Below are 19450 nucleotides of genomic sequence, written 5' to 3' on the forward strand. Positions count from 1 at the left end.
TATGTTCTTGCAGCCTTTGTCAAAGATTAATTGACCATAGGTGTCTGAGTTTATTTCTGGGTTCTCTATTCTGTTCCATTGGTCTGTATGTCTGTTTTGGTACCAGTACCACACTGTCTTGATGACTGTGGCTTTGTAATAGTGCCTGAAGTCTGGGAGAGTTATGCCTCCTGCTTGGTTTTTGTTCCTCAGAATTTCTTTGGCGATTCTGGGTCTTTTGTGGTTCCATACAAATTTTTGGGTTGTTTGTTCTAGTTCTGTGAAAAATGTTGTGGGTAATTTGATAGGGATTGCATTGAATCTGTAGATTGCTTTGGGTAGTAGGGCCATTTTTACAATATTAATTTTTCCAGCCCAGGAGCATGGCATGTATTTCCACTTCTTTACATCTTTAATTTCCTTAACTAATGTTTTATAGTTCTTGACATATAAGTCTTTTACCTCCTTGGTCAGGTGTATTCCCAGGCATTTGATTTTTGGGGGTACAATTTTAAAAGGTATTGTATTTTTGTATTCCTTTTTTAATATTTCATTGTTAGTATACAGAAATGCGACTGATTTCTGAATGTTAATCTTATATCCTGCTACTCTGCTGAGTTTATTGATTTCAAACAGTTTTTCGGCTGAGTCCTTTGGGTTTTTTATGTATAGTATCATGTCATCTGCATACAGTGACAGTTTTACCTCTTCTCTTCCTATTCGGATGCCTTTTATTTCTTTTGTTTGTCTAATTGCTGTGGCTAGGATTTCCACTACTATGTTGAATACCAGTGGTGAGAGTGGGCATCCTTGTCTTGTTCCAGATTTTAGTGGGAAGGCTTTCAGCTTGTCTCCACTGATTATTACATTTGCTATGGGTTTGTTGTAAATGGCTTTCATTATGTTAATTTGAAACATATGTTCCCTCTATACACACTTTGGTAAGAGTTTTAATCATGAATGGATATTGGACTTTGTCACATGCTTTTCTGCATCTATTGAGACGATCATGTGGTTTTTTACTTTTCTATTGTTAATGTGGTGTATGATGTTGATTGATTTGCACATGTTGAACCATCCTTGTGAACCTGGGATGAATCCCACCTGGTCGTGGTGTATGATCTTTTTTATATGTTTTTGGATTTGGTTGGCTAAAATTTTATTGAGAATTTTTGCATCTATATTCATCAAAGATATTGGCCTATACTTTACTTTTTGGGTGGTATTTTTGTCTGGTTTTGGAATTAGGGTGATGGTGGCATCATAGAATGTCTTTGGGAGCGTTCCTTCTTCTTCAACCTTTTGAAAAAGTTTAAGCGGGATGGGTATAAGTTCCACTTTGTATGTTTGGTAGAATTCACCTGTGAAGCCATCTGGTCCTGGACTTTTATTTGTAGGGAGTGTTTTTATGACATTCAATTTCATTTCTAGTGACTGGTCTGTTCAGCTGATCTATTTCTTCTTGATTCAGTTTTGGCAGGCTGTAAGACTCTAGAAAGTTGTCCATTTCTTCTAGGCTTAGTCTCTAAAATATACAAACAACTTATACAACTCAACAGCAAAAAAGCCAACAACCCCATTGAAAAATGGGCAAAAGACCTGAATAGACATTTCTCCAAGGAAGATATACAGATGGCCAACAAACACATGAAAAAATGCTCAACATCCCTGATTATGAGAGAAATGCAAATCAAAACTACCATGAGATACCACCTCACACCAGTCAGAATGGCCCTCATTAATAAGTCCACAAATAACAAATGCTGGAGGGGGTGTGGAGAAAAGGGAACCCTCCTCCACTGTTGGTGGGAATGTAAGCTGATACAACCATTATGGAGAACAGCATGGAGGTACCTCAGAAAACTATACATAGAACTACCATATGACCCCACAATCCCACTCTTGGGCATATAACCAGACAAAACTTTCCTTAAAAGAGACACATGCACCCGCATGTTCATTGCAGCACTATTCACAATAGCCAGGACATGGAAACAACCCAAATGTCCATCAACAGATGAATGGATCAGTCATGGTACATATACATAATAGAATACTACTCAGCCATAAAAAGAATAAAATAATGCCATTTGCAGCAACATGGATGGAACTAGAGACTCTCATCCTGAGTGAAGTAAGTCAGAAAGAGAAAGACTGATACCATATGATATCACTTATAACTGGAATCTAATATACGGCACAAATGAACCTTTCCACAGAAAAGAAAATCATGGACTTGGAGAAGAGGCTTGTGGTTGCCAAGGGGGAGGGAGAGGTAGTGGGGTGGATGGGGAGCTTAGGGATAATAGATGCAGAATATTGCCTTTGGAATGGATAAACAATGAGATCCTGCTGTGTAGCACTGGGAACTACGTCTAGTCCCTTATGATGGAGCATGATAATGTTAGAAAAAGGAATGTATACATGTATGTGTAACTGGGTCACCATGCTGTACAGTAGAAAAAAAATTGTATTGGGGAAATAACAATAAAAAAACTAAAAAACAAAAAGATGTTAGGTGGAAGTACAGACATCTGAATCTGACTGAGGCCAGAGAATATGCTCCAAAGGTGACACCCTCAATGGAAGATGTAAAAAAAGACTCAAGTGAAACTTCTAGAGATGAAAAGTACAAAATGTAAATAAAAAATACAATGAATGGGATTAATAGCAGATTCAGTCTTATGGATGAAAAGATTAGAGAACTTGAAAATATAATAATTTTAGAAACTTCTTAAAATGAAACAAAGAAAAAAGAGAATTAAAAAGAATGAACAGAGCATCAGTGAGATGTGGGACCACTTCAAGCAGTATAACCTAAATGTAATTGAAGTCTCTGAAAAAGGAGGAGGTAACTGAAAAACAGTTGAAGAAATATAAGTTAAACTTTTCCAAATTGTGAACAGTAGAAACTCATAGATCCAAGAAGTCCAATGAACTCCAAGCATAAAATACATGAAGAGGAGTTCCCGTCATGGCTCAGAGGAAACGAATCTGACTAGCATCCATGAGGACACAGGTTTGATCCCCGGCCTCGCTCAGTGGGTTAAGGATCCTCATTTCAGTGAGCTGTGGTATAGGCAGCAGACGCAGCTTGGATTCTGTGTTGTTGTGGCTGTGGTGTAGGCTGGTGGCCTCTGATTTCACCCTTAGCTTGGGAATCTCCATATGCCACAGGTGCAGCCCTAAAAAGGCAAAAAAAGAAAGAAAGAAACTTGAAGAAAAGTGTATGAAAGCATATCACAATATAATAGGTCAAACCAAATTATGAAAAGAAACTCTTAAAAGCAGCCAGAGGAAAATGATACAATATGTACAGAGAGCAAAAGTGAGGATGACAGCAAATTTCTTAATCAGAAACAATGCAAGTAAAAAATCAGTGGAACAATATCTTTAAAGGTAAATTAAAAGAAAAATCTGTCGACCTAGTATTCTGAATCCAGTGATAAAGTTTACCTCAAAAATAAAGGCTAAGTGAAGACCTTTTTAAGATACAAAAAACAAATATGGAATAATGCATCATCAGCAGACTCACACCACAAGAACTGCTCAAGACGATGAGGCAAAAGGGAAATGAGATTAGATGGAAAAAAGGATCTACCCTAAGGAGTAAAGATTAATGGAGAAATAGAAAATAATTATAGTTAAAAACTTCAATATCTGTTTATTGATAATTGATAGAACAAGTAGGCAAAAAAAGAAAAATCAGTAAGGACATATATGACCTGAAAAGACAATATGGACCAATTTGACCTAACTGCTCAACAGCAGAAAAATACATTTTTTTCAAGAGTCCATGAAATTTTACTAAGATGGCCATACACAAGTTTTAATAAATAGAAAAGAATTCAGATACAACATATGTTCTCTGACCACAATGGAATTAAGTTAGAAATTAATAACAGAAAAAATTCTGGAAAATCCTCAAATATATGGAAACCAATTAATGCATTCCTAAATAACCTATACACCAAAGAAAAAATCAAAAAGGAAAATTAGAAAGTACTTTAAACTGGATAAGAATGAAAACACAATACATAAATTTTTTTCCATGCCTCTAAAGGAGTAGTCAGAGAGTAAATGATAGCACTAAATGCTGACATCAGAAAAGAAGGCCTCAAGCAATGACCTCAGCTTCCACCTTAAGAAACTACATCGAGGGAGTTCCTGTCATGGTGCGGTGGAAACAAATCCGACTAGGAACCATAAGGTTGCGGGTTCTATCCCTGGCCCTGCTCAGTGGGTTAAGGATCCGACATTGCCGTGAGCTGTGGTGTGGATTGCATACGTGGCTCAGATCTGGTGTTGCTGTAGCTGAGCGGCCCTAAAAAGACAAAAGACAAAAAAAAAAAAAAAAAAAGAAAAAAAAAAAAGAAAGTATATCAAGAGGATCAAATTAAACCCAACATAAAAAAAAAAGAAAAAATAAATATCAGAGTGGCTATAAATAACATGGAAAATTAAAAAAAAAAAAAAGAGAAAGTTAGTGAAACCAAAAGCTGGTTCTTTGAGAAGATCAATAAAAATCGATAAGCATCTAGCTAGACTAATCAGGAAAAAGAGAGAAGATGAAATGCCAAAATCAGGAATGAGAGAGGTGAATTCACTATAGATCTTCAGATTTATAAACAAATAAGGTAATTTTAAGAAAAAACATTATGTTAATACATTAGGAAATTTAGATAAATTGGATGAAAAAAGACATAAACTACAGAAACTCCCTCAAGAAGAAATAGTTAAATAACCCTGTATCAAGTAAAGAAATGGAATTTGTAGCTACAAACCTTTCTATAAGGAAAACTCCAAACTCAGATGACTTGACTAGCGGATTCTACAAAATATTTAAGAAAAATAACACCAATACTACACAAACTCTTTTTGAAAATTAAAAAAAAAAAAAAAGAGCAAGGTTTCCAGTGCATTTTATGAGGTCAACAGACCAGTACATTTTATGAGACACTACAGACCAATATCACTCAGGAACATACATACAAAAATTCTCAGCAAAACTGTAGCAAATCATACCTAACAATATATAAAAAGGAAAATACCTAGTGACCAACTGGGGTTTATCCCAAATATGTAAAATTAATTTAACAATCAAAATCAATGAAATTCACCATATTTATAAAGTAGAAAAAAGATCATCTTGATAGATGCAAAAAAAAAGCATTTGACAAAATTCAACATCCATTCCTGATAAAAATTCTCAACAAACTAGGAATAAAAGAGAACTTCCTCAACCTGATAAAGGGTATCTCTGAAAAACAAAAAGCTAATATCATTCTAAAAGCTTTTCCCCTAAAACCAAGGTCAAGATAATGATGTTTTATTCTTATCACCTCAATTAAATATTGTACTGGAGTTCCAGCTGCTATTACAAGGTGAGAAAAAGATATAAAAGCTGTCCAGATTGGAAAGGAATACATGAGAGTGTTTCCATAGACAATGAAATTGTTCATGTAGAGAATCTGCAGAAACCCTACCCCCAAAAAGCTACTAAACTTAATAAATGAGTTTGGCAAGGGTGCAGGGTATAAGACAAATTCAATCACTCTATATATTAGCATTAAACAATTGGAAATTGAAAATCAAAGCCATTTTAATTTTACCCCAAATGTGAAATACTCAGGGGTAAATATGTCAAAAGATCTTAGGAGTTCCCATCGTGGCTCAGTGGTTAGTGAATCCAACTAAGAACTGTGAGGTTGCGGGTTCGATCCCTGCCCTTGCTCAGTGGGTTAACGATCCGGCGTTGCCGTGAGCTGTGGTGTAGGTTGCAGATGCGGCTCGGATCCTGCGTTGCTGTGGCTCTGGTGTAGGCCAGCAGCTACAGCTCCGATTCGACCCCTAGCTGGGAACCTCCATATGCCGCAGGAGCGGGCCAAGAAATGGCAAAAAGACAAAAAAAAAAAAAAAAAAAAAAAAAAAGATCTTCAAGGTATGTGTACTGAAAACTATAAATCATTCAGATTATATGCTGGGAGAGGTGAAAGAAGGTATAAATGGACAGATGTCCATTTATAAACCCAATACATCTGTCCTAAATGGACAGATGTATTGGGTTCACTGAACAGAAGACCTACTATTGTTAAGATATTAGTTCTTCCCAAATTGGCCTAAAGGTTCAAAGCAATCCCAATCAGAGTACCAGTAGGTATTTTGTAGAAAGTGATCAGCTGACTCTAAAATTCATTTAGAAATATAAAGGACCTACAATAGCCAGACAATTTAGAAGCAGAATAACAAAGTTAGAGGCATAATATTTCTGGATTTTAAGAAGTTATAAAGCTACAGTAATCAAAACTTTGTGATACTGGCATTAAGATAGACAAGGAAGTTAATGAAATAGAAAAGAAGGTTCAGAAACAAACAAACTGGTTTTTGACAAAGGTGCAAAGGCAAACTCAGTGGAGCATGGATAGAAGGAAAGTATTTTCAGCAAATGGTAGTGGAAAGATTCTACCTTCTTGTGTTTAAAGAAAAAGAACTTTGATCCATGCCTCACACCACATACAAAAATATACTCAAAATGATTCACATACCCAAATGTAAAATCTAAGACTATAAAGCTTCTGGTAGAAAACCTTTATGACTTTGGATAGGGAAAGCTTTCTTTCTTTCTTTTTTTTTTTCTTTTGTCTTTTTAGGGCCGTACCTGCTGCATATGGAGGTTCCCAGGCTAGGGGTCCACAGCCATAGCAATGCCAGATCCGAGCTGTGTTGTGACCTACATCACAGCTCATGGCAACTCCAGATCCTTAACCCACTGAGTGAGGCCAGGGATCGAACCTGTGTCCTCATGGATGCTAGTCAGATTAGTCTCCACTGAGCCACGACAGGAACTCCGGCAAAGATTTCTTAAATACAACATTTTTTAGATGCACAATTTATAATAGAACCAAATGATAATTTCACCTATTTAAGTAAAACTCCCTGTTCTTTGAAAGATATGATACTGGAAGAAAATTCCTGAAAATTATGTATCTGATAAAGGATTTGTACCCCAAATACAAAGCACTTTAAAATCTAGTATGAATGGAACAACCTGATATTAAAAACAGGCAAAAGATCTGAACATATAATTTACTATGGAAGATGCAGGAATGCCAAATAAGCTCAGGAAAAGATCCTCCATATCATCAGTTCTTAGGGAAACGCGATGATGTGGTCTTAAAACCACATGTGGGAAGTTCCTGTTGTGGCTCAGAGGTTTACGAACCTGACTAGTATCTGTGAGCATGAGGGTTCAATCCCTGGCCTTGGTTAAGGATCTGGTGTTGCTGTGAGCTGTGGTGTAGGTTGCAGACGCGGCTCGGATCTGGCATTGCAGTGGCTGTGGCGTAGGCTGGCAGCTGTAGCTCCGATTTGACCCCTAGCCTGGGAACCTCCATGTGCTGTGGGTGGGGCCCTAAGAAGACGAAAGAAAGAAAGAAAGAGAGAGAGAGAGAGAGAGGGAGGGAAGGAGAGAGGGAGGGAGAGAGAGAGAGAAAGAAAGAGAGAAAGAAAGAAAGAAAGAAAAGAAAGAGAAAGAAAGAGCATGAGCGAGCGAGAGAGAAGGAAAGAAAGAAAGACAGACCAACCGACCACAATGTAATATCACTACATATCTATTAGAATAAATAAGATTTAAAGGACTGACCATAGCAAGTGTTGATGTGGGTGTGGAGGACCTGGAACCCTCATACACTGCTGGTGAGAATGTAAAATCATACAAACAATTTAGAAAAAGTTTAACAGTCTCTAAAACAGTTAAACATACACCTAGGATTTGATCCAGCCATTCCTCTTCTAGGTGTCTACCTAAGAGAAATGAAAGCACATGTCCATATAAAGATTTGTATACGAATGTTCATAGAAGCTTCCTTTTCAATATCCCCAAACTGAACACAACCCAAATGGTCATCGACAAGCAAATGGATAAACAGACTATGCCACATCCATACAAAGGAATACTACTCAACCACAAAAATGAGTAAAAAGGCATGCTACAACATGGAAGAATCTCTAATTATACTGCATGAAAAAAGCTAGAGTATATTCTGCATTATTCTGTGTATATAAAATTCCAGAAAACACATACTAAATATATCAGTAGTTGCCTGGGGTCAGGGGTCAGGAGGGGCAGAAGATGAGAGAGATTACAAAAAAATACAAAAGAAATTTTGGGGGTAATAGATGTTTTTAATCTTGATTGTGGAGATGGTTTCACAGGTGTACACATACATTCTAATTTATCAAATTGTACTTGTTAAATATGTGCAGTTTAGTGATGACACTTACACCATAATAAAGCTGTTATGAGAAATTGATACTTGATTCAATTATTGGAAAAGCTTCAAGTATGTCTATTAGTTTCCTAACAGATCACTACAAATTTAGTGGCTTAAAACAACAAAAAACACCTTTTTATAGGCCAGAAGTCTGAAATGGGTCTTACTGGGCTATAGCCAAGGGATGGCAAGGCTATGTTCTTCCCTATAGCAGGGAATGATCTGTTGCTGCTTTTTGTAGCTTCTTGGTGCTGCCTGCATCCCTTGGCTCTTGGCCCTTCCTCCATCTTCAAAGCAGCATTGCATCTTGAGACTGCCCTTTGACCTGACCTCCTCTCCTGCCTCTTTTCCCCCAGGACCCTTGTGACTACAGTGGGCCACTGTGGGTAATCCAGGATAATTCTTCATGGTAAGATCACCTGATTGGCAACTTTGAGCCCACCTCCAACCTAAATTCCTCTTTGCCACATACCATGACATTCACGTGTTTCTGGGACAGGGACATCTTCAGGGAGCCATCATTCTTCCTACAACAATGTATCTAAAACAACGCAGGTATGTGAAGCTACTTTTTCGTGTGTACACTTCATGAAATCTCCACATACACCGAGTATTTCTGTGGAAAGCTTACTGTCCAAACTGAGATACTGTAAATGGATTCCAAAGACTTAGTATAAATAAAAAGAATGTGAAATATCTCATTAATAACTTTATATTGCTTACATATTAAAATGATAATTTTTGGATGTGTTGGATTAAGTAAAATGTGTTATTAAAAATTTTTAAGAATCCCGTAGAAAAATTGTATTAGCAAGAATAGAAGAAATGTGAATGGTGGGTAAACATGTCATAAGATTATTCATTTAAAATGACTTTGGAGTTCCCATCATGGGTTGGTGGTTAACAAACCTGACTAGCATCCATGAGGATGTGGGTTTGATCCCTGGCTTCACTCAGTGGGTTAAGGATCCAGCATTGTCTTGAGCTGTGGTGTAGGTTGCAGATGCAGCTCAGATCCTGCATTGCTGTGGCTGTGGTGTAGGTGGGCAGATACAGCTCCGATTAGACCCCTAGCCTGGGAACCTCCATAAGCTCAGGGTGTGGCCCTAGAAAAGGCAAATGAATATAAATAAATAAATAAATAAATAAATAAATAAAATGACTTCTAGGCAGGGAGGGATAAATTAGGTATATGGGATTAACAGATATAAACTACATAAAATAGACAAGCAATAAGGACTTACTATATAGCACAGGGAATTATATGCAATATTGTAATAACCTATAACAGAATATAACCGACAAAAAAAAAAACAAACCACATCACTGTGGTCTATACCTGAAACTAACATAATATTGTAAACCAACTATACATCAACAAAAAATAAAATAAAATGACTACAAATATCTAATATTGGATAAAACAAGAGAAATGAGCATTCTCAGACATTTTTGATGGAATAGTAATTTGATAAAGCCTTTTTGAAAGCAATTTTGCAATGTATAAAATAATTTTAAAATGAAAGATCCTTTAACCTAGCACTGAATTTTCAGAATTTGTTTCAAGGAAAGACAAACACACAAAAATGTATGTATAGTGATATTTATTGTAGCATTCCATCAGAAAAAGTGGAAACAACTTACTTGTCCATCAGTGGGGGAGTGATTAAATAATTTCTGGTACAGCCATATCAGAATGAGGTATATACCAAAGGCTTCTAAGCTAAATTGTTAAATTAAAAAAAAGAAGTGCTAGAAACATAATTTAGTATTATCTCATCTCAATTTCTGTTACTGCCCTCTCAAGAACCCATGAGTAACATGTAAAATATACAGAAACAGCACAGAAAGCTTACATTTTGGGAGGGAGTGGGGGGAATGGTAAGGCAGCTTTCATGTTTCACCCTGTGATGTTTGCATAAAAATAAGAAAATTTTAGAGTTCCTGTTGTGGCTCAGCAGGTTACGAACCCAACTAGTATCCATAAGGATGTGGGTTCGATACCTGGCCTTGCTCAGTGGGTTAAGGATCCAGTGTTGCTGTGAGCTGTGATGTAGGTCATAGACACAGCTCGAATCTGGCATTGCTATGGTTGTGGTGCAGGCTGGAGGCTGCAGCTCTGATTTGATCCCTGGCTTGGGAACCTCCATATACTGTGGGTACAGCCCTGCAAAGCAAAAACATCAATAACAAAACAAAACAAAGAAAGAAAAAGAAAATTTAGTGTAAAAGTAAAAATGAAAAAAAAAAAAAGATTAGTCAGATAATTCATGAGGCACAGCCCATGCCAGGGTAATGGGCTGTTGCCATCTCTCCACTGTCACTATGGGGCTGAATGCTCCCCTGCTTATTAATGTGTCAAGGACCAGGCCATTCTACCCAGCTTTTCTGCATCCTGGAATGCCCATCTATCATTCCCAGGCAGAGTGACTTCCCCTCTCCCCCAAGTCTGCAAACATCTGGAGCGGCAGTCCTCTCAACTGCCAGAGCGCTCAAGACACTGCCTGCCCAGGAGGCTGCCATAGCTTGTCTGGCAAAGAATGACCTCTCAATATTTTTAATTTTTTTTCTTTTCTATTTTTACTTTTTATTTATTTATTTATTTTTGCTCTCTTGGGCTGCATCCACGGCATATGGAGGTTCCCAAGCTAGGGGTCTAATTGGAGTTACAGCTGCCAGCCTACACCACAGCCACAGAAACGCCAGATCTGAGCTGCGTCTGTGACCTACACCATAGCTCACAGCAACGCTGGATCCTTAACCCACTGAGTGAGGCCAGGGATCAAACCCACAACCTTATGGCTCCTAGTGGGATTTGTTTCTGCTGTGCCACGACAGGAACTCTACTAGTCGGGTTCTTGACCTGCTGAACCACAATGGAGACTCCCAGAGTTTGTGATGACAATCCTGGAGGGACTTTTGCAGGGCTTGGGTGCCTGCACTTCCCCTGGGTTTTGGGCTTCTCCATAGTTCAATGAACTTCACGCTCTAATCTAGCTCTCTCTCCAACTTGATCAAAGGCTGGCTCTCTAGGAAGTCTTCATTTTTCATCTTGTCTGGAGAGAGACTGTCTGAAGAAGCAACTTCTGAAATGCTTCTTAGCAAGGGACATGATAAGATTTTCCCCCGGCAGCATCTTGGAAAATTGCAGACACAGTTTAAAAAGCCATCACTCAGGGTTCTTTATCTCCTCTAACTCTGATTGTGGCCTCAGATCAATCTTAAAAAGCTTTAGCCTCTGACACCCAACCAGGAACTGAATCACTCCAAATTTTAAATAACACAGATCAGAGTGAAGTTCAGCGCCAAGCAGGGCAACATCCTCCTCCTTCTTATCACACAAGGCTGGAACCATGCTCCATTACTGTCTAAAATGCAGATACCTAAAAAAGCAAACCTAAAACTTGGAGACAAATTGTTTTTTGGTTGGGCACTTTCCCTCCCTAAGGAGTTGAGGTGAGTCACTTGTCTGGCTTCACAGTCTGCTCAGGACTTTGTCCTGAAGCTTCTCCCAAAAGATTCCAGAGTGAGGTGGCCCCCCCGGAAACTCTAAATGCAGTTGGTGTCCCCACGTGTCTCCACACCTGCTTCACCACCGTGTCGCGGACCATACCTGGTCTTCTGAGAGGATCTGTCAGCTCGTGATGTATATTCCTTGGGCGCAGTGTTGAAGGGACAGCACTGTGCTTTGCAGAAAGTGGGAGCCTTTGGGGGCCTGAGCACCAGCTCCCTGCACCTTCCTGCACCTCTTCAGATGCTCAGAGGCCCTGGAGCCCTTACCTGGAGGGCTTCCCAGCCTGGGGCCTGAGCCCACGAAAGTCCAGCTGGGATCCCAGGGTAAGCCTGGAACCCTGGGCCTGGGGCAGACTTGTGGCTCTAAGCCTGGGGTTTGGACCAAGCCCTCAGCAACCCTCCAGCCTCAAAGCTAATAGCATCTCCCAATCCTAGAGAGAATGTCTTTTCCAGGGTGGGTGGGTCCTCCTCTGGTGGTCCTGGTTTTCTCCATGATTAGTTCTGTGCCACTCCAGGACCCTGATCCAGACATTGCCCCAAACCCCTGAGTGATTCCTGGGGCCATTAAGGAGGCCCCACCTCACTGGATTCCTAAGTCTTGCAGAGGCCATGGGGTTGAGGCTGTGCCCATGGTCCTAGAGCTGTGAAACCTTAGGCTCCACCCAGGTCAGGGGTTCCAACACAGTCACCTGTCAGTCCCTTGTCATTAAGGTGGGCACATTCTAATGCCTGTGATCATACTCATGAGAAGGAGATGCGATGCCATGTTGCAAAGTGTCTGTGCAAAGCCAGCGCTCACTAGATTTAGTGTCTTGGCCTCTCTGTGTCACTGTGTTAGGCCCAGTGCTGGGGGGCCCAGTAGCTTTCTAGGGACACAGGAGAACAAATGCTTGTGACCAGTGGACCAGAATGCTCACACAGGAGGCATCCCTAACCCTGAACCCTCTGGTGGTACAGGGCTCTGGCCACCGGGACTGGGCAGAATTGACACCCTCCACTTCCAGGCCTGGTCCTTTAGAAACTGCCCTTGACCTCCAGCCCCTCTCCTCCCTCCCTTGCTGCATCAACCTCAGAGGGCACAGAGACAAATGAGGCAGCCCCCTGATCCACAGCCGACTCACTGCAGCTAGAGATGAACTTTTACTTTGTTTAGGGGCTGGGATTTCTGGAACATTTAGCATTGTTTAACTCAGATGTTATTTTGAGTTAACACCTTTTAGATAATTTTGTCCCAAACAGCTCACTTGACCCAATAAAAAAGTTTTAAAATCACACAATTTAAGCATTGTATTTCTATGCAAATCTGTTTAACTAATAATAATTATTCTCCTGCTCCTCTGATTGGATGTTGGGAGGAAAAAGCAATGAAAGGACAGGTCCATCTCCTTGTGATACAGCCTTGGGGCAGGGTGCACGGGCCAGTGGGATCTGCCTAGCCCTCACGGTCAAAGTGCTGAGCAGGGCATGGCAGAAGGTCCAGGTTCTGGCCTCCACTGTGATGGCCCCTTCCTGCCTGACCCTTTGGACTAGAGCATGAGAAGAAACCCAGGAAGGATGCAGGTCACTGTCTGAGAGGGGTCATGGCTCCCACACCGAATGGCCAGCCTATAAAGGATCTCTGCTGGGCTGTGGGAGGTCCTGGGAGTATGAAATGCCTCCTTTCCTCCCTGGTTCTAATGGACCAAACGATAGGTCTCCTTGCCTCCTTAAAATACCTATTGTTCCAGGTGGAAGAGTAAAGGGGAGAAACTGATAAGCCTAGTCCCTCTGGGGTCCAATTGGTGGCTTATCAGTCACTGCAGTTGAGGGTTGGTACAATCAGAAGGGAAGCAGCCATCAGAGGGCTCAGGCTCTGAGCTTCCAAGTGGGGTGTGGGTCTTTACTGGCCAGCCACTTCCTCCCAGCACGTTCTCTGACCCAAGACTCAGGCAGATGTTGGTGTCAATTTCTGTCCCATCTAGGTGCTGACTCTGCCCTTGGTTCTTCTGAGCCCATGTGGCAGATTTGGAAAAGCTTCTGCTACAGAACTGGGAGTGCTTGGTAGGCAGCACTGCCTGATGCCCACCCCACACTGTGAGGAACCCAGGGGGACATGGCATTGAACCACAGGGCTACTCTGCCATGTGGCTGACCCTGCCATGGTTCTGGGGCTGCACAGCTTCCAGCTTCTCCCCCCACCATGAAAAGGCTGTTGTAGATGCTGACCCTGCCACTCACACTGGCCTGAGGCTTGGAGCACATTCCCTCAGAAGTTTGTTTCTGCTCAGAATCCACACTTTTGAGAAATACTGATGCCTGGTCCAGGGGCTTGCCTGGGATGGGAGGGGCCCTCTCTGACTGGAAGCAGTTTGGTTCTGTCTTATTGGTCTTAAGGCTCTGCAACTAGTGCTATGCTCTGGGGTATACACTGATCTGGGAGAGAGGCCACTGTGCTGTTTAGTTGAGGGCCAGTTAGTCTGAGAAACATGGTATAGATTCTTTTGCATTGATCCGTGCCAAGCTGACCCTGCTGAGCTACTGCCGCCAAGGGGCACATGCTGCTTTCCACCAAGGGAGGCATGCCCCATCCCGAGCCTCTGCAAAGGCCGCAGGAAACCAACCCATCATCCTCAGCAGACCAGGCAGGGCAGCAATCTCACAGCAGCCCCCTCAAATCACCTCCATTTTGCTGATAAACTGTAACTCAATCTTCCACTAATGTACAAAGGAGCTAGAATGTCCCAAATATAATTAAAGTAAGTTATGTTCATCTAAACAATGAATAAGATTATGTTTCTCATGCTGCCTCGGTGTCATTCTATTCATTTTTTTTTTTTTGGCCTAGTAATTGACAAAACAGGTAATTTACCAATCAATCTTCTAGCTATTACTGTAAATTAAACGGGGTTCAACTGAAAACCAAAGGACTGATCTATTTTAAGTGGAAGACATTTAAGTACTGTAAGCTAATATCCATCTTGACTTAAATTAGCAGATCCTGAGAGAAGTTTATTACATTTACAAGAATGGGCAGCCACCCTGAAGCAAACACAGAAGTCATTTTTATAAGGTGAAGACCCATTCTGTAGGCAGTGACACCCTGAGGGCCAAATAATTCAGGGGCAACCAAGACACGTGTCACTGCAGTCTGTCACCGGACTTCTTAGTAACTGGGTTTTCTTTCCCTACAATGAGTCATAGGTACCTGTGTTGTTATGCTATTCCGGGGGTCGCTTTCAGAATAGCTGCTATGTGGCGCAAGCTAAGCTTGAAAACACATATATTTTTGGATGGTTACTTCCATCTTATGTTTTGCCTTGACACATCAGATGCAGAAAAAAAATTGCTTTACCTAAATAGTTTAAAAATTGTTTATAAACAAGTTGGCTGCTGTCACCAGTTTTGAATTTACTAATAAAAACATGCGTTTGATTTTAGATAACTATTTGATGAGCATTTTCATTTGGATCTGTGAGTAGCGGGGACTTCTCAAATAGCTGCGAAAATCTAAAGCATCCCTTTAAAAAGCCATGCATTCTGATATTGGAACCTAAATAAATGATGACTCTTTAAAAAAAAAAATAAGACTCCAGTGAGTAATTCTTCACAAAAGCAGCATTTGAAATTCTCCCCAAGGACATTTAATACAAGAAAACATTTATTGTTTAATTTTTCTTTCGCAGCACTAATGGCAACATTAATATCAGTTCCTAATTAGCTCTGGGAGGACACGTGCTCAACAGCTACTGAGCTATCCTAAGGCGGCCAGCAGGGCTGCTTGATGCTTCAGCATTTTCCCCTCACACTCACACATGCTCCTTCTGAGCGCAGCTAGATCGACTGGAATTGCTGTGCCAAGTCTCTGGGGGCAGCTAGGAAGGTGATGAAGCACTTGTTCCTCTGTGGCCAGAGATGCGCAGGTGGAAAGTAGGAAGGAGGAAGTGAAATCACACGTCTGGACTTCTCAGGGAGCTGGGGGAAAGTTCGTGAGGCCAAATGGGACTGGTGGAGACACCAGCTGCACAGGTCTGTACCCACTAGCTCTCTTGCTGCCAACCGTGTCTGTGCAAAGTCCTTTACGAGCAGCTGCAGTTGAGAGCTGTACCACTCGCTACATGGTCGCCAACCACCAGGAATGGCACCAACAGCAGGAAGTCTGGGAAATTTCCCTGCTCTAGCCAGACCCCCAGAGCTCACCTGCTTCTCCAGGTTCCCTTCGTACCTATCCAGGATGTAACGTGTGAAAACCTCTATGGTTTAGCCGACTCTCCTTATTGTTCCTCCATTCCTCCTTGCCTTATAAGGTCTCCACTGACCTCTTGGCTTTGAGAGTTGAAAGGTCATTCAGAGATCAACTGGGCCAGCTTCCTGCCCCCACGACAGACTCTCCTCCAAGCCGCTTAGTCAAGTGATGGTCTGTCCTCAGCTTGTCCAGCACCAGGGACTGAAGCTCACCTTGCCTAGCAGATCATTCCCCTGAAATAGTGTTTTTTATATGTACGGGGCACAGTGGGCTCCGTGCAATTGTGTCCTGGCTATAGCTTTTGGAGGTTCACAGAACAAATACAGTCTTCATGTAAGGATGCAGTGCCTGATCTAGAGCCCTTCCCAAGATTTTTCTTTTCCAGATGACTTATTTAGTTTGTCCTCAGATGGGCAGGGTTCAGACCCCTCACCATCCTGGCTGTCCTGGTTCTGCAGCACTGAAAATGGGGTGCCTTAAGGGGACTATCATTCTCCAGTTGTGAGCTGGTCTGATGCAGCAGAGCTCAGCGGAGCTTCCTTCCATGCTTCTAATTCCTGTGCATCTCAACAAACCCACCAGCCTCAGTAGCTTTTCTTGCACCCTCTTCTCACTGTTAGTAATATTGAGCTTTCAACTAGTTCAAACTCTTAACTCTGCCTTCTTCAACCTATTCTTAAACCCTGGTCTCTCCATTCTGTGACATCACAGAACCGAAGGGAGAGCTTTATATTTTATCTTAATGATTTCCCATGAAAGCAGACTCTCAAGGTGATTTTGAATCTCAGTGCTGTTTTCTATCTTTGCTGTCCTTCCTAGATCTATAAATTCACTAAGTGTGTGTGAGTGTGTTTTAAATGTCATTAAAAAAAAAAAAAACACACAGTAGCATAATGAGTAAGAGGGGATTCTGGAGTCAGATTGTTTAGTTTTGGATCTTGGCCCTGGCACTGACTAGCTTACAAGCAAATCACTTCACTTCTCTGTACCTGAGTTTCCTTATCTGGCAAGTGGGAAAAATAATCCTTCCTAAACCATTCTAGTCATCTATTGCTCCATGGCATATTACCCTAAAACTTAGTAGCCTAAAAAATAGTGATTTTTCCATTGTTTCTATTGATTCTGTGGCTCAGGGATTCAGGTAGGGCTCAGCTGGCAGCTCTTTTGCTCCACCTGGCCTGGGCCAGAGTCACTCACTTGACCTCATTCAGCTGGTGGGTGGAGTGGATTTCAAGGTCAAGGATGCCTTACTTGTCTGTCTGGCCCATGTGGTCAGTCTCCTCATGACTCCGTGGTCCACTCAGGCATCCTTACAGCATGGCAGGGGCTTCCTAGAGCAAAAGCAGACACTGCTTGGTGTCTCAAGGACCAAACCTAGAACTTGCATGGCCTCACTTCTGTCTCATTCTATGGTCAAATAGTCATGACAGCAGTTCAGGGGCTGATGAGGGGGAGGAGACTCCACTTCCTGTTGAGAGGAGGGGGCGTGGCAGGGGCAGGTAGGGGTATGAGGGCAGCTATTCCAGGAGACTATCTACCATGTGCCTTGTAGGTTGCTATGAGAATAAATCAAGTGAATACGTGCCAAGCCCTTACAATCATGCCTGGCTCACATGTATATAAGTGTTAGCTTTTATTTAGACAAACCCATGAGGTAAGGCAGAGCCAAGAGTAGGGCCATGCTACATGCCACTGGACCTCTCTTGCTTGACTGGGCTGGATGATTGCCAAACCTTCACTGGGTACAGATCCACCCACGGGAGAGGCCACCTCTAGGGTATTTCCTTTATGTTTATCTTACACTATCTATGTGGTAGCTGTGGTTAGTCCCATCTCACAAAGAGGAAACAGAGGCTCAGAGAGGGAAGTACCTTCTCTGGCTACCAGCTAGTGAGCAATGAAGCCCAAACCCAGAAATCTGTCATTCTCTGTCATGCGGGATTCTGTAAAACGACTTCCTGAGTTCCAGACACCAGGTGTCTATGGCGGTCCCAGCACCCACTGGCCTGGACTCTGATTGGAAAAGGCAATACAGACCAATACAAGGTTGCTCTCAGGGAGCCTCATAGGTTCAGGTGATCCCCATTTCTGGGATCTGTCACCTGCTTTTCACCTGCTTTCAAAGCCTTCTTGGAGGACTTCTATCTTAGATCCCATTCTAAGGATTATAGGAATCTTGTTTCTGCGTGTTTAGGCAGCACTGAACGCCCCCCACGTCAGCTTCCATCTGTCCAACCCTTAGTGCATCTTCAGAACATCACACACTAAGGGGCCACAGGCGTGGCTTCAACAATCTGCCCTGATCTACAGCTCATAGGTGGTGCAAATGGGATTTGAACCCAGGTCTTCTGAGTCCAAATATTATTTTCCTTCCCTAATAGGTTTAAAGCTACCATTCCACCCTTCTGAGCATCACTTTCTCCATCTGTGCAATGGAAATGAATTCTATCTGCCCTTGTAAGGTTGCAGCGAGGCTCAAAGGAAATTGTGAATGTTTATTTAACAAGTATTTGCTGAGCTTCTACTAGGTGTCTGGCATGGGTCTGGACACTGAGGAAACAGGAGTAAACAAAACTAACCATATCCTGACCTTGATGAGCTTACATTCTATAGGGGAAGACAGGCCAATAAGCTCCTTGCCAACCACCAAGTACTTTACAAGAACAATGAAATACTTTCCCACCAAGGATCTAACAAAAGGCTGGGTGAGAGTGTTCGCTCATTCAGTTTATTTCTTCATTCATTCACTCATTCATTCATTTAATTATTCATGTAAGCATCAAATAGTCTAAGCATCAATTCTGCACCAGGAACTGTGCTGGGTGGTTGGAAAGATTAAGTGATAAGATAGACAGAGGCCCCACCTGAATGAAATTTACGGACTAGAATGGAGAAGACATGAAACTAAGGAAGTGTTACAACAGCAGCAATGTCCACAGCCTTAACAATAATCCTGACCTCCAGGCTGGTCTGAGTAATCGTTTACAGCTGATGAAGGTGGCTCAGTGGTTGCTGAATCAACTCCAGCTGAGTCAAATTCACAAGATCCAGATGTGAAAGGGCCTTTGACACAGGGGTTTCCAGCCAGCACATCCACCCTCTTGCTGCCCCCTGCCCCCCAATTCCCTCATCCAGAAAATGGAGACAACCCAGACACTTTCCTCAGGGGCAAGGACCCAGGGAGCCAGTTCAAGATAGCACCGTTTTGGGAGTTCCGGTAATGGCTCAGTGGTTAATGACCTCAACTAGTAGCCATGAGGACTCAGATTTGATCCAGGGCCTTGCTCAGTGCGTTAAGGACCCGGCGTTGCCATGAGCTGTGGTATAGGTCACAGACACAGCTTGGATCCAGCATTGCTTTGGCTGCGGTGTAGGCTGGCAGCTACAGCTCCAATTTGATGCCTAGCCTGGGAACCTCCATATGCTATGGGTGGGGCCCTAAAAAGACCCCCCCCCCAAAAAA

General features: G+C 42.0%; 1 protein-coding gene across 8 annotated transcripts in view; it reads right to left on the reverse strand.

Moving 5' to 3' along the window:
• The window catches only part of ARHGAP22 (Rho GTPase activating protein 22), a 217856-nt gene that overhangs the window by 114658 nt on the left and 83748 nt on the right, over window positions 1-19450 (reverse strand). Inside the window, exon 4 of one of the 8 annotated variants that reach the window (XM_021073083.1) lies at window positions 14584-17318. The exons of the other annotated variants lie outside the window; for them this stretch is intronic. Within the exon in view, the coding sequence (XP_020928742.1) occupies window positions 17298-17318 (21 nt within the window). The 3' untranslated portion in view covers window positions 14584-17297. Of the gene's footprint in view, window positions 1-14583; window positions 17319-19450 lie in introns of those variants that run through there. 8 annotated transcript variants of the gene reach the window in all.

Source organism: Sus scrofa, chromosome 14, assembly GCF_000003025.6.
Source record: "Sus scrofa isolate TJ Tabasco breed Duroc chromosome 14, Sscrofa11.1, whole genome shotgun sequence".
NCBI classification, from domain to species: domain Eukaryota; kingdom Metazoa; phylum Chordata; class Mammalia; order Artiodactyla; family Suidae; genus Sus; species Sus scrofa.